The sequence below is a fragment of the Crassostrea angulata genome, chromosome 5 (assembly GCF_025612915.1).
Source record: "Crassostrea angulata isolate pt1a10 chromosome 5, ASM2561291v2, whole genome shotgun sequence".
Taxonomy (NCBI): Eukaryota; Metazoa; Mollusca; class Bivalvia; order Ostreida; family Ostreidae; genus Magallana; species Magallana angulata.
Window position 1 is genome coordinate 53189785 of NC_069115.1, and position 16020 is coordinate 53205804.

Consider the following 16020-nt stretch of genomic DNA (forward strand, 5'->3'; position numbering starts at 1 on the left):
TTCCTTTCCTCGTTCATTCCCCAAAAAAGGACAAAGCAAATATTTCCAATAGAGCTAGAATCGGATGTAAATCGGGTGTAATTCTTAAAAAACCTGAGCCGTTAGAAAATAAAAGCATGTTGATCAACCCCATTTTCTCTCTCTCTCTCTCTCTCTCTCTCTCTCTCTCTCTCTCTCTCTCTCTCTCTCTCTCCATATAGATTTAATGGTGTAATTATCCATTCTATGATAAACAAGACTTCTGTTTAGAGCCATTGTGGATTTAGGAATATCTACTGGCGCCAAGAAAATTCTGAAATATTTTGGAAAAGTCCACTAATGTATTTTTATAGGCGGTAATGTTTAACATTAGGGTTCAGAGGCCCGTCCCTAATTTATAGTTAGCAACGAAGAACACCTTGAATGAAAACTCAATGAAAAATGGAAGTAAAATAAGGGAAATTCCCATCTTTCGAATGCGTAGACATCAAACAAATCAATTTCTTTTATATCAATGATTATTTGAATTTGGCACTCGCTTTTAAAATTGCAAATCCTTTTTTATGATATGCGACAAGACTTCTAATTTAAAATATCCCAATAAATGTAGAATAGGTTATCCCTTCTATCATTAAAAGAAAAAAAGCTGTTTGTATACCGTATAATCTGTATGTATGTGGTTTTTAATATAAACAAATATTGATGACATTCACTGTCTCTGTGCAATATCCTGGATAACGTGACTGTGGTGTTTTTCAAAATGTTAGACAATGTTTTCCCTTCTTTCAGTTGATACGTTTTGTGTCAGGTTTCAGTCGGGACAGCTTGTAACTGAATGTACCATATGCATGATCCGTCGGAGTACTCACGCAATATTGCAATCAACCATGTTTGTAAGTAAATCTATATCATATATATTATATGACTGGTCAGATTTCTGTTTTTCTAATTACTACCATTACTTTTTTAAATTCGATCAAGAGGGGAGTATGTTGACAGTTTGGATCGCTCTGACGCTCTATTTAAGCATTGGCTATGCAGCAAATCGTGACGTTAGGTTAAAGGTTAATTGTTCGTCCTTGCTTAACAAGCAGCTGTTCCATCGTCATTCAAATCTGTGGAATGTGTCCAAGTCAAGCGAGGTTTTTCTTAAGGTACTTAACCTTTTGTTTTTTCTTTATTATTTGCGTTCGTGTTTCTGATAGATTTAAAAAAGAAGAAATACACATTTGCTGAAATTGTACATAATTTCGTAGGAAAGCGTCTTCCTAACCACATTTGAAACAAGATGTTCTAATGAGAGGTGCTTAACACGGACTTCTATGGCAAGACATGGTATGATAAAGAGAAGGGAAAATACGTTTTAAATAACATGTGGATAAATCTTGAAAAAAAAATCAGTTTAATAGATTATTGAATTTACCAAATGCAACCGGTGTGTCATGCTTCTTTGCCCGAAAAAAAACCCATTTACCTATGAAAGATAATACGCAAAAATTATGAATTTAAAACATGTTTCATGTTCTTTCCAATTATTTAATACACAATTTTTTTATTCAACTCCATTACTTAAATCTTGTCCAAAAGGGTGGACATCGAGAATGAGTAGTTGTTATCGAGTATTCTACAAAAAAGTTAACTGGTTTCAGGCCCAGGTAATGGCAGATAAATTATTTAATAGGACTGAATGGTTGTGGTAATTTTTGGACTACATTAATCCAGACTCGTAACATTAGTGGGGTGACTGCCCCCTGCCCCTCGTCGGAGTTGGTCCCCACTTTTTAGATCTAAACAAACAATATACAAGAATTTACGCAAGATCTGATAAGTAATGGATGGACCATCCAGCCTCTTTTATAAACAATATGATATATGCATTTTATTATATTAGATTTTTTGTACGATTTTACCTATAATTGATAAAGTATACGTATGCTTTTCTTTAAGATGAATTGCCGAAAATTTGATAGCACTCTTGCTCACATTGAGGATGAACTTGAAAACCAATGGTTAAGAAAACAATATCCTGATATCAAAACAGGTAATTCTAGTCAAACCATTAAATCACAGAATATAGAGAGTCTTGAAGTATTTAAGTGTGTTTGTATTTATAGCTCTGTTTGTTTTTCTCCTTTATGTCTGGGTTGAGAGAAATACACGATATGATGAAATAATTTTAAAAAAATTCTTTTAAAACGTTATTGCTCTCTATTTAAGTGAAAGGAAAATAGCAACGTGTAATATCCATTTTATATGTTATGCGAACGACCACCAGTGACATCGATTGGTATATTTCATATATGTAACATATTCAAATATGATGAGTTATAATTAATATACTACCCTATACGATATGAAATAATATCCATGGAAGTATCATGTAAAAATTATGATCGTTTCACTGAATCTAAAATATACATTTAAGGAACATGGATTGATGCCGTAGATTTAGGAAAAGAAGGTCAATGGATGTGGTTCTCATCCGGAAAAACCGCAGCCTATTTCCCTTGGTTCAGTGGTGAACCAAACAATTATCGATCGATTGAACACTGTGCAGTTATCTTCGATAAAGGCCAAGAAAAATGGCATGACACAAAATGTCATTACAGCTTTTACTTCCTTTGTGAGAAAAAAATTAATTAGTTTTCAAATTCTTTGTTCATCATTTAATGTAACTTTCAATTCCGGTATTTATGAACCAATACATGTAAACCATGTGACATTTATCTTGTAATATTTACATATACACATATGTTTCTTAGATGAAGCATTTGTAAAGCGAAAACTTTTTGTGTGCGCGTGTGAAATTTTAATGACATCACAATGATTACCATAGGCGCTTATCTTTTGACGGATTCATTACTGTACTGAAGACATAAAAACACAGTTATGTATATATTTTAGACGAGTTGCTTTTCTCAAACCTTAATAGAAATAACAATTAGCAATGTTATTAAATTCACCGAAATATGAACTTGGTTGGTACGTGATCAAACTTTATCAGAATCTCTTTGGCATTCACGTGACCAACCAAGTTCATGGTGAAATTTAAGATTGCTCTTTATTTTCTAAATAAATAAATAGTAATGATTTTAATATCAGATGAATAATGATAATGCCTTACTTTTTTGCTTGTAACTGAAAAACTATGGCAGGACTCTAAGGAAAATACTAATCACTGGTAGTTGGGGCTTTTTTATAAGTACAATCCCCTATTAATACTTTGGTAACAGTCTACGCAACCTATCTAATATGTACATAATAATCAGTTTACGTGAAAGCTCCTCACCCACATTCTTAAATTATTGCCTACAACAGACGCAATAAGAGACAAACCTTTGCATCATATACTAACTAATTGGTTCATATGATGTTCTTACCAAATTAAGAAAATGCCTAATTCAGTTTGTTATATTTCTTACAATGGCATATGCATGAGTTTGAACTTTGTTAATTCAGAGAAATAAACGCCCTATATAACGTTAATATAAATATGAACAAAATTTAAATTATTGGAAATTGTTAAAATTGAATAACACATTTGTTAGAATATTGTGCTCTGTATTCTAAAGCAAATATTAATGCGTGAACCGAAAATCATATATCAAATGTAAGTATTTTTAAACACATAAGACCCAATAATTTTTTAAGTCGTTAAATTTAGGAACATTTACACGCCTACGGTCATTACAGTATTTTTTAAAATTGTTATTGGTTAGGCTTTTTTAAGTACATATGTTTTCCGTTACCATGTTGCACAATTGTTTAAATTGTAAATAAATTGGGTTTTTTATTTCATAATGAACATTTTAAAAATTCTTTAGATTATAACTCTCCTGCAAAAAAACTTATTTAAAATCAATCATATTCAAAATTAATAGAAATATAAAATTGTGCTTTAAATAACTGAACCTAAACCTGCTCACGTTATTTTGTAAAGTGACAGAAAGTTTGTGTCATATTTTAAATACTTTACTTGTCTCACGGGTAGAAAGATAAGTAACAGCTTTCACTTCATACTTATGTATGTTATGTACTTCCTTGTACACTGGGTTTTTAAGTGTAGATGAAGATTGTTTCCACATATAACTAAAATTTGTTCTTATAGTTTGCTTTTTGGCAATAGTTTCCAAAGAACTCACCATTCCTCATTTCTGCGCCCAAGGTTGGGTTTATAAAAAACTAAAAACGGTTACGGGTGCTCATTTAGATAATCTTGATAGTCTTTGTTCTAAATTTACAGTTTGTACCGATTGCACATTTACATATTTTGATAACAAGGTGAAGGTCAACTGCTCTGTATGTAACTTGGCATGTATACCAAGGTAAAACATAACTGTCACTTATCTATACTAAAGTCACTACAAACTTTCTTCTAATTGCCGTCTGATTTGAAAGATCTTTCAAGCAAATAAAATGTAGGTAATCAATACATGGGGTTGAAAAAAAGTTTATTGTCGCATGGTTAACAATAGTTAATAATTAAACTGAGAGTCTGAGCACCCATGCTTTTATGACCAATTTGGTATGGATCGTAAGAACTTCAAGATTCCCTTTCTTTAAGCTATTCAGAATGGCAAAAACATGTACCAGTCTTATTCTGTTTAACTTTTTAAACCTCAAACTTGCGATTGTCATTAAAGTTTCAAGAAAGCAGATATTATGGTTTTTTACATGACATTGTTTAAGCCAACCTAGGCTTATTTATTTTCCGCTTAGGAGCATCTTCGCAAGCCAAGGGTTTCTGATCCGCACCGCTTCTCACGAACCCCTGGCCTATCGTGCTATCAAAAGTCGGGATTTTTTTCCCTTAATTCTGATTGGGGTTTACTATAAGTGGTCGACCAATCAATAAGTGCATAACAAATCTCATATGACGTACAGTCTCCGTTCGTGATGTTTCTATACTGTTTACTCAAGGGAAAGAAAAAAGTACGTTAACAATGTTCCAAATGATAACAGCATGGCCGCTAATACAAAGTGCTGTATTTGTTCAACCGAAATCGGTCCTAAACAGCGCCGGTTAGTGTCTTCCCCAGCATTTCATTTAAAAAATCAACTAGAAAAAGTATTGGAGAGATGAAATATAGATGTAACTAGCATATGATTTAGAATTTTCACCTGTCAAACAACAATAAATCGCAACTTTTTTTTCAAAAAAGGTGATGCAGCTCCAATACTAATTTTACCTAAAGGAGTTGCAGATAAAATGGAAAAATCGAAGTAACTGTTACAGAATGTGATGTAATTCTTTCTTTGCTTGCAACGTTGTATATAAAGCAGTGTAAAATTTTATCTTAAAAGTTTACTGACTATCATAAAAGATTATATACATGTAATTTGAAATTGGTTGCACCGACAAATATGGCCAATTTCACCCTTTATAAAAGGGGAATCCTCATTGTTGTGAAAAACTGCCTCCTTAAAACAAAATTAATCTTAATGTATATAGTAAGACGATTTTTTCAAAACTGCTATTTCCGATTTTTGAGGCATATTTTTTAGTAATCTAACTTTTTGAAGAAAAAAATGTTAATACCTCTGAAATCTAAAAACGCTTTGTTAAATTTCTCCACAATTAGTCAAGTCTAGATTAGTCGTGTGGTTATGCAGATAGAATAGATTGTAACTTTGACCGACTTGTTTTAATGGGTACGAATCCCGAGGCAGGTGCATTTTTAAAATACACTTTTCATAATAGTTTGCCGTGTGCTTAATTTTTTTTTCAGTATTACTTACTGTGTGAAGTCTCCGTTATAAACTGGAATTTTAAACGTCTTCATCTTAACAAGGGATTGTAAAACAATGTAAGCTTCAATGTAGAAAGTTGATTTTTCTCCTTAACCGGTATGCTGATTTCAAAGATACATGTACAAGTAATTAAAAGCAAAATAAAAGATGAAAGCATCGATAGTGAAGCAATAGGTCAATGAAAGTATGTACGGATAAAATGTTTCCACCTTTTTATCTGAACTAGGCGTTTATCTAGATACTATAGAATCATAGGATGATTTTAATTACAACTCTGACGATTTTGAAGAGCCAGAATTAGATTTATTCATGTAGCTATAAAGAAGAAGAAATCAAATTTATGTATGTTAACATTAAAATACAGAATATATTATTATCTTCCTAACTTTTTTTTGGTTGTTGCCCATCTTCGCAAGCCAAGAGTTTCTGATCCGCACCGCTTCGTGAGAAGCGGTGCGGATCAGAAACCCTTGGCTAGCGAAGATGGTTATTGCCGTGTTCGATAGAATGCGCGTAAATGTTTGACGTTTTTGCCTTCAAACAAAACATACTAGCTATGTAAATGTAGCCGTCTATGTAATGTGTCTATATTTAGAGATATGACTCTTTAAGCAATTCGTGTTAGATATATGCCGAAAACTGTTCTGTATGAAAAAAATATCAGAGAGTTTCGAGGCCCGTTAGCGCGGAAAACTGTCTGATATTTTTATACAGAAGTGTTTGAGGCACATATCGTACTAAAAACACTGCCATTGAATTTCATTGTTGATTTATCTGAGACAGTCCGACTTTAAAGGATATCAGTATTGTAACCACTGGTAACGGTCTGATATTAAGAAACGTATCAACATCGGACTGTCACATGTAAAATTTTAGACTGCTGGAACAAAGAAATCATATCATAGCAGTGTTTTAAGGACATTTAAAGGTCCTTTCTATGTTAGGGAATATTCCCGGTTTTTTTTAAAAACCTTTTATTTATTCACAGAGAACAAGGTCACTTAGCATAAATTTGTGCTTTTAAGGCTGTTCGATGCACCATAATATTATTATATCAATCTATAATGTGTTTTTAATGATAAACATACATGTATTTACATCCATGAAATATGTTTATTACTTTCTCCAACAGAAATTGATTATAATTCATGCATGACGGGACAAAAATATACACAATCCAAAGCACGACTTTCCTATGGGAGTAAGTTATAGATAAATTGTTAACCTTTTAAAATGTTAACTTCGATTCAAGTAGCTTTATTTGATAAGTTTTACATTGTTCATAGATGTCTTTTTTAACACTTTTGCTGATTATTTTGCGTGAGAAAATTCTTGATCAGAGCTACAGCTACATTGAGAGCACTAACTCTACTTTACACAGGCTGTTCTTAGACAATCAAGTAGACTGTTGATACAATGACAACATTCACATATAGGGAAAATGACTGTTTCTTCTTTGCAACGTCGTAAACGACAATTTACGTTATTTTATTCGTTTTATGGGGAACTGTTTAAATAATAAAATGTAAATGTGAATATAAACATAAGGTGTAGATGTTTTCTTTAATGCCTCATTGCTATCAATGCAGATTGCATTGCAGAAACTTCAATTCGTCATCATTTTAAAGAGGAGGTCAAGAGCTTATCTAATTCCGTTTTTGGAGAGACTGTAGGTATTCTAAATATATATTTTAGTAGTAAAAAATGGAAAATCCGAAATTTGTTCCTTCTTTCTTTTGTATTACATAGAAATTGACAGTTTAAAACATGACTTTTTATTGTGCTTACCAAAACGTTTAGCCCCAGTACACCATATCAAACAAAGTAAATGTTATAAAGCATCATTGAAAGAATTTATATCTAAAATCTTATAAACCCGTAGGCACCTATCATTTACTAGATCTTGACATGAAGGTCAAGAACTAGGAAATGATTCCAGACTGTCTTTTTGGTGCTAAAACCATTATAACGTCATAATTGATGGCTGCCATAATTGATTTGATGAATCTTTTCCCGTATTTTACGGCTTTAAAGGAATCATGTAGAAAATAAAACAAATTTTGACATTCTATATTTTATCACGGGAAAAGTAATCCCGGTACCTATATTTAGTTTGACATCATTGTAAAGAGGAGGTAAAGAGCTTGTTTAATGCCGTTTTGGAGAGACTATAGGCATTCTAGATAAATTTCTTTAGTCAAAAATGGACAAAATTCCGATGACTGTTACTTTTATCCTTCATATTTCATAGAAATGGTTGTTTAAAACATGATATTTTCATTGTGTCTACCAAAGATTTAAGCCCCGCTACACCCTATGAATCAAAGCATCATTAAAAGAATTTATATCTTGAATTTCATAAACCTGTAGGCACCTTTCATTAACTAGATCTTGACCTTAAGTCTGTTTTTGAAAGAGCAGACTTTGAAAATAGCATTTTGTCTCAATATGTCGGCGATTATTTTCGGTCTTTATCTCAACAGAAATCTACCTGAACAGTCCAAAGGTGTTAATGTTAGTGTCTTGTAATATTTCGTTGTTAATGATTTCTGTTTCTTTTCCTTTGGTTCTTTTACGTAAATGAATAAATAATTAAGTTTGCTTAAAATAATTAATATAAAACAAAAATGTATTATTCTTAAATCCTCCATGTTTCACAAATATATATATATATATATATATATATATATATATATATATATATATATATATATATATATATATATATATATTTCCCTGTGCTTTAAATATATCTATATCATTCACTATGGGCAGGTATATGTCAATTCGAGAGTTATTGCAATGTTTGTGCTTATCATATATGTGTGTTTCTATGCAATGTGTATCGTTCCGATCCTCTCGAATTGTCGTTTAACTGTATTCCACCTTTATCTCAAGCGAATGTGTAGTGCGCGGCCAGCGCGATGGGTTCTTTTTGTCATCGAAAGCAAGATTTTTGTCTTGCCTAGATGGCCGAGTGGGTAGCGCGGTGGCCGCTCACTGCTAGGAGAATGGGTTCCAGAGGTCGAGAGTTCAAGCCTCGGTCGGGAAGGAGGTGGAGCTCAAACAAAAGTGAATTTCCCTGTGCTTTAATATATATATATATATATATATATATATATATATATATATATATATATATATATATATATATATATATATATATATATATATATATTCACCTCGTCTTACACTTTGCTGAGCCTTATCGCACCGCGGGTTTTTTTTCATTTTGTGTCGAGGCCAAAACAGAAAACAACAGATCAAAGGCACGGGCACCTCCTCGCTTAGCGTGGATTCTTATAGAATAGTGCTTATAGAATAAAAACTAAAGTCTGGTTATCAGCCTCTCTTTCAGCGTCGATAGCGTTGTTGACGTAGATACCGATAGATTAAAGCGTTATTAATGTCGGTAAAATATCAATTTCCGAATTCAGTTTTAAAAGAAGTTATATTGTTCACATGTGACAACCAACACCACTTTGATTGGATGAATAAGTGATGAAATTATGAGCCTGCAAGTTAATTTAAACGTGCGTCTATTGTTATCGTGTGTGAAAGTGTCTCATACTCATAAAACATCATGAACGAGGATCCCATGTTTAGCACACATCATGTGTCTGTATGATTTAGCTCATATCATACTTCGTTCAATGCACATCAATTACACAGACGAAGGCGTTAAAAATATCGTAAATGTTGCGGTCAAATACTGCCATTACCGTATCTTGTTCCAGGGATGGGGGGGGGGGGGGGGGGTCCAACGCTTTTTTTTTTCGAAGAATATTTTTGAGAAGCCGTAGCAAATATAATTTAAACATCTAATTTTAATTAGGTTATAGAAATAGATTTTATACGAATGAATAAATAAAAAAGAAGACATGAAATGAATGACCTAATTAACAAAATGAAATTACTTAGAGATGTAAATATAAATAATAACGTTATGCATAGACATAAAATAGCTGGTGGAAAATGGTTTATAAAACCTGCGTATTCAATTGCATTATTTACCTGCAGTAAAGATCTGTATATGCAGTCTTATCGCTTAACAGCATTTTATTAAATTTTGCAATATATGCAAAAACAAGAAATTCATATTTTATGCAATATTAATCAAAAAAGTTAGGATGCTAAACGTGTCTCGATTTTTAAAAATAATTGTTTTCTCCGAACGAAATCTGTAATTTTATGCATCATCGTGGATGTAAGTTTTTACCTAAACTCCACTAGATGGCACAATTTAACTTTAGCCTGGTTTCCAAGGCCTTAAGCCTCCGAAGTGCAAGCTTCGTGCTTGCACTTCGGAAGACTTCGGGAAGTAGGCTAAATTTTACTTCCGTAAATTTAGACGAGAAAGGAAACTCAAGAAAAATGAGCAACAACTTGTTTATAATCTTAATTTTAGTCTTTCTGGTCCCCTTAATCAGTATATCATCTGGTAAGTTTTGTAAATAAGTAATATTGTCGAGTTTTTTTTTATATTTGGGGTGGGATTTCTATGTTAAGATAAACTTAAAAAAGATCATTGGAATATATGAGAATGTATATCGTAAAATCTAGTTTGAATTAGGCAATGTATATTGATTGGTGAAAAGACGATCTTAAATCACTCTTTGCATTTTTTGTTTGTATGGCAATTTGTTTCAAGCATTTTTTTATTATTTGAACCAAGTTCTTGGTTCATCCCCTTTTATTCATTAATACCTTTAAGCCTATTATCCGTGTCCTTGTTTTGATTTAGGGAATAACAGCGTTATTAAAATCCTCACGAAAGAGACGGGGTATACTGTTTAATCCTTGTGTGTGTGTGTGTGTGTGTGTGTGTGTGTGTGTGTGTGTGTGTGTGTGTGTGTGTGTGTGTGTGTGTGTGTGTGTGTGTGTGTGTGTGTGTGTGTGTGTGTGTGTGTGTGTGTGTGTGTGTGTGTGTGTGTGTGTGTGTGTGTGTGTGTGTGTGTGTGTGTGTGTGCGCGCGCGCGCGCGCGTGCGTGCGTGCGTGCGTGCGTGCGTGCGTGCGTGCGTGCGTGCTTGCGTGCGTCCGTCCGTAACAATTTTGTCGCATTTTTCTCAGCAACTACTAAGTGGGGATGCTTAAAAAAATACGCTCTTTGTTAAGACATGCCACATGCATGGTCGCATTTATCTTGATACAGATTGGACGTCAACTTCCCATTAAATGACGACTTTTGATAATCTTAAGCCTAAATTTTCAACAAATTTTCGTCAAAGATTTCTTACCAACTATTTAACAGATGCTCATTTGAAATTTTTACGCACTCTTTGTTTAGGCAAGCCAAGTATTGGGATTTTTTTACCAATTGCACGTCAACTTTAAAATTTTAAAAATTTAGCCTTAATTTTACAACAAAATTTTGTGAAAGATTTTACAGCAACTGTTTGTTGCAGATGCTTGAAATTTTAATACACTTTTTGTTTAGACATGCCATATTGTGGGATTTATTTTCGTACCAATCGCACGTCAACTTCCTGTTAATTGATGCCGGTGTTTATGTATTTCTTGCTTAAAATTTTGAATACATTTTCGTCGACACACTCTGTTGCGGAAGGCAACATGGTTGAATTCATTTTTCACAAATTTGATGTCAACTTCCTGGTTTATTTCCGCTACTGGAAATAGTCTTACATTTTTCTAGTTATCCGTTTCGTCGGTGTCTCTCAAGCATTCGAGTGTCCTTAATTACATGTTTGGTTCTTATTTCAATAGTGTCACTAGAGTCTCTTCCTTGGACTCACACAACAGTTAAAAACGTCTCTTGAAGAACCCTTTTGAACTCTGTCAGTGCCCGTTTTTTTGGACAACTTAGATTGCAACTACCATATCACATATCTCCTAACATGTAGATAGTTTTACGATTTTGAATATAGAATTAACTGCCACTGTCAAAATACATAAAACCACCGATTTCCAACCCACAATGATGATTCTTTGAGTTGTAGATTCGTGTTTACTGGAAATTCAACCATAAGTCCACACAAATCCGCTAAATGAGGAATACATGGTTGTCTACTGATTAAAAATTGTACAGGTTTCTTCCAAGATACATGTATTTTAAAATACTTAACATGTACTGGTTTATGATTTAAGAAATAAGTTTTTGGATTGACGTACCAACGGATAAATTTTGAAAAATTGCAAGTTCTTTGTGCTTTGTTGTAACAGTATATTTAGCCGGGTTGATTTCTTGAAGAGCAATTGCCAGCTATTATCGTCCTGTTCATTGGCCGGAAACTTACCATTTCAGTGCTTAATTAAGCCTACGTTCTTTTAAATAGATAAGCACTCCCGATTGCTGTTGAAGCTAGACTTTTAATATGTGGCTTATAACATCAAGCAAAATTAATAATAAGTTTAATTACTTCTAAAAGTATAAGTTAAATCAAGCATATCATCTTGTGCATTTTTCCCTTGAACAAAAATATATTAACATCAATTGACCATTTTTTAAAATAGAATTATGCTGATCTTGTAACTGAATGTAACTGAGGGGCTGTGAATGAATACGCAATAATAACAGCGACGGTATTCAAAATGAATGCACCTTCAGCTAATGTGAGCTGAATGTAATGAATTTCTCACGAAAAGAAAATTGTAATATGTATGGAAAGCCAGAGGATTCAATATTATATCTTTGTGATTAAAATATATTTGATTTTTTTTTTCTTAAATGCGTTACTCGTTAAATGTTAACGAAGAAATTTAAATTTTCAATCATTCATTGAGTCTTCGAATATTGTACATATAACCATTTGTAAATCGTTATTTGTAAGCTTTTAAGGGTTTCAGTAATTCGTTGATTCATAATCCGTTTGATGCAAGTTTGAAATGTACTTGCGTCATTCGTGATTTGTATTTCAAGATATGTAAGGCAATGTATATTTATGACGATGGGGGCACTCACTACATCAAATCGTATGGGTAACGGATAAAGAATTATCTAAATATTTTAATTCTTAAATTTAGGAATTTCATAAACTTTTAAGATATTATCTCTGAAGTTCAGAGGATATGTTATAGGAATCTTTTTAAAAATGAAACGTGTTCTTTGTTTCAGCACAAGTGTGTCCCTTAGGCAAGTTCGGATGGCATTGTAAGTTCTCATGTTTTTGTGCTGGAGGAGACTGTGACTCAGACACTGGACACTGTCCCTCAGGCTGTAAAAATGATCGTTACGGACCAGGATGTCAGCTTCGTAAGTTCCAGGGAGTGTAAATGAGCTTTACATTTATTTTAGTATGTAATTCAAAGACATAATCAATAGCTAATAACATGCGAAAGTATTGTGAATCAATGTAATAAAAGTTTGTGGTTGTTACTAATGCTCTATTCCTCAGTTTCTTTACCATATTTTTATTCCAGTGTCAGTGTACCGATACTCCAAGCTAGCACATGGTTACCTTGAAAACATGGACAGAACAGAATCTGGTAAACAATGCGTGCAGGGGAACAGCACTGTTTTTGTTAAATGTTACGGGCTACATGCGTCGTATTTTCCTGACAAAAAAATTCCTGGGGCCGTATGTCGAAACATGCTGGACAAAGTTTTGAATAGACTTGGACCGAAAGACAAAGGACCTTGGTGCTTTACTAACTACTCCGAGGATTCCAACTTCATGGAATCATGTGACCTTCCACTCCAAGGTTAGTAAAGTCCTCATGTAATGTGAATCTGGGTGACATGTACATACACTCCGGTTTCAATAATAAATATATTTATGGGTAACTTTTTAAAATTATCTCGCACTTTGTAAAATTTAAAATTAGTGGCATTGCATGGATATCATGCTCAATGGCATTCTTTGTCATGTTTCTTACCCATTTAAGCATTTGAATTTGTATCACTAATATAACAATTAATAGAATCAACAAAATTTAATTCCCATGAATGATTACGTTACAATTTAAGATATTCACGTAGATAGAGGAATGTCATCGTGAGTTCTCTGTGTTTGTAAGGTTGTGACCCGGGGAAGTTTGGAGAGATGTGTGAGTTTGAATGCCACTGCAAAAACGAGGAACCATGCTTTTATCTCGGCAGCTGTCCCCACGGATGTCACCCGGGCTGGATGAACACCACGTGCCAGACAAGTATAACTCGGCAACACAATCTTCACGTTCATCTTCTTATTGTCCAGTCTTTATTCCTCTATTTATGGTTTGCAAACAAAAAGACATATGAAATTTTAAATCCTTAACTTTTTTAGTAAACCTTAACAGCCTAAGTGTAACATTTAATTTTTAAAAAATAATGAGTGGAAGTAAAAATGAAAGCTACAACACAGTTCAGTTTAATTAAGTGAAGTGATGGACACTGTGTGCAACAATTAGCCTCGTTTTGCGTACTGTAGAGTGCGAGTCTGGTCGCTATGGTGACGGCTGTAACTCAAATTGTGGAGAATGCAAGTCAGGGCCATGTAACATTGAAACAGGAGAATGTGAGGGTGGGTGCGCTGCAGGATGGAAAGGAGCGCTATGTAAAACAAGTGAGTAACAGGAGAAAGTGATTGTCGTGTGATTTTAATTTGTTATATTTACATTTTTCAGTGTCTTTGCCAATGATAACACTACGTATAAATTTTGTACTATATAGTATAATAAATTCAAAATACGTACAATTGTGGCACAAAAGGGGTTTGCTTATCTATATTCTAATATTTAATCATACAATACCTGAAAATTATATCAATCTTAGTAATAAGGAATCATTCTGTGAACATTATGAGGTAATGATTTCTGTCGGTGCTAGATCAAACCTTCAGCCTTTATTAAATTGACCCGACCAAAATTATCACCTCATTATACTCAAAGAATGATTCTATATTCTCTAAATAGTTAGTGATATCTCCATATGAATCATCTAGATTTAGTGAATTTCAGTATTTGTAATTTAGAGTCCGAATTTTGGAGATTAATTCAAATGAACTAAACGCATTAGTTAGAAGATTATACTTAATGCAGTCAATTAGTGTTACAAAAACACATGCACTGTGTGGTTTCTCTTGTATGTTGTGACCTGAAAGAATATAAAGAGAACTATCAGAAAGTGTGTAGGGCGTGCATCTGGGTGACAAGTGACTTCCGTACTTGTCAGTGTACAAGTGGGACATGTGACATCCGTACCTGTCAGTGTATCTGGAGGTCATGTGACACCCGTACCTGTCAGTGTACCTGTGGGACATGTGACTTCCGTACCTGTCAGTGTATCCGTGGTTTTTACATTTATCCTTAATACACGCTCTTCATGCTTTTTGAAAGTTTGTCGTAAACTTATTGCATATAAATAATTGCTGCTAAAACAATAGAAATTGCTAGTCCTTTGTCCCTGGTGCTATGCTGAAACAGTATATTTGTTAAGATAACATTGTGTTACTGCAATTGTTCGATTACAGAATGTGACCCCGGTCGGTATGGAGCTAACTGCAGCGAGGTGTGTGGACATTGTTTATCAGGGAGCTGCCGTTTTGTGACGGGGGCGTGTGTGGGAGGATGCATTCCAGGCTGGCAGGGAGAGAAGTGTCAGGATGGTGGGTGTCACAGCTCCTCATCGAGGCAGCTAAATAATGTGTCAAATACATACTATATTAATTAAAAACATTGTTATATACTTTAAATGTCAAATATAACATTTGTCAAAAAAAAGTGATAACGAAAGAACATGACAAACACATACTTTAATTATGTTTCAAATACAAAAATTATAATGTGTTAAATAAAGAAAAAATTGATACAGAACACCTTAACTACAGACCATGCCATATGCATAATGTGGCATACAGCCTTTATCAAAGAAGGTTTCTTTACCTAACCTGAATACCAATAATTTTTTTTTTACTAAATAATAATGGTAAGGTGCTTTCTTTGACAGCCTGTGATGACTTTACTTATGGAGACAACTGCTCCTCTAAGTGTGGGGTATGTCGAGGCTTGACTTCGTGTGACAATAGAGACCGGACTGTGTGCAGAGGGCTGCGAGCCCGAGTTTGTGGGACAGCTTTGTCTGGGTAAGTTGATTACATGTAAACACTGTTACAGCAAGCAAGCTTTAAATGAATTCAAGTTTCACACTTAAAACTTAAAATTGAATATTAATGAATGTTATAATTTTTGTTAAAACAAATCAAAATCGCATGTCCCTTGTGCTTTGCTGTATATAATTTTTAACCGGGCTTATTGTTCGACGAGCAATTGCCTTTTTAATCGCCAAAAGCTGGCTGCTTTACGGCTATTTTATTTCTACGTACTAAAATACAGTGCACATACTTCAAATCGCT

At 33.6% G+C, this 16020-nt stretch overlaps 1 protein-coding gene across 1 annotated transcript; it reads left to right on the plus strand.

Moving 5' to 3' along the window:
• Window positions 1–819: 819 nt before the first annotated feature.
• Window positions 820–14363, plus strand: LOC128183973 (scavenger receptor class F member 1-like). The gene is made up of 6 exons (XM_052853220.1): window positions 820–1133; window positions 1927–2020; window positions 12804–12941; window positions 13109–13390; window positions 13706–13837; window positions 14098–14363. The coding sequence occupies exons 1-6, from the start codon at window positions 828–830 to the stop codon at window positions 14238–14240; spliced, it is 1095 nt and encodes a 364-aa protein (XP_052709180.1). The 5' UTR covers window positions 820–827; the 3' UTR covers window positions 14241–14363.
• The last annotated feature ends 1657 nt before the right edge of the window (window positions 14364–16020 follow it).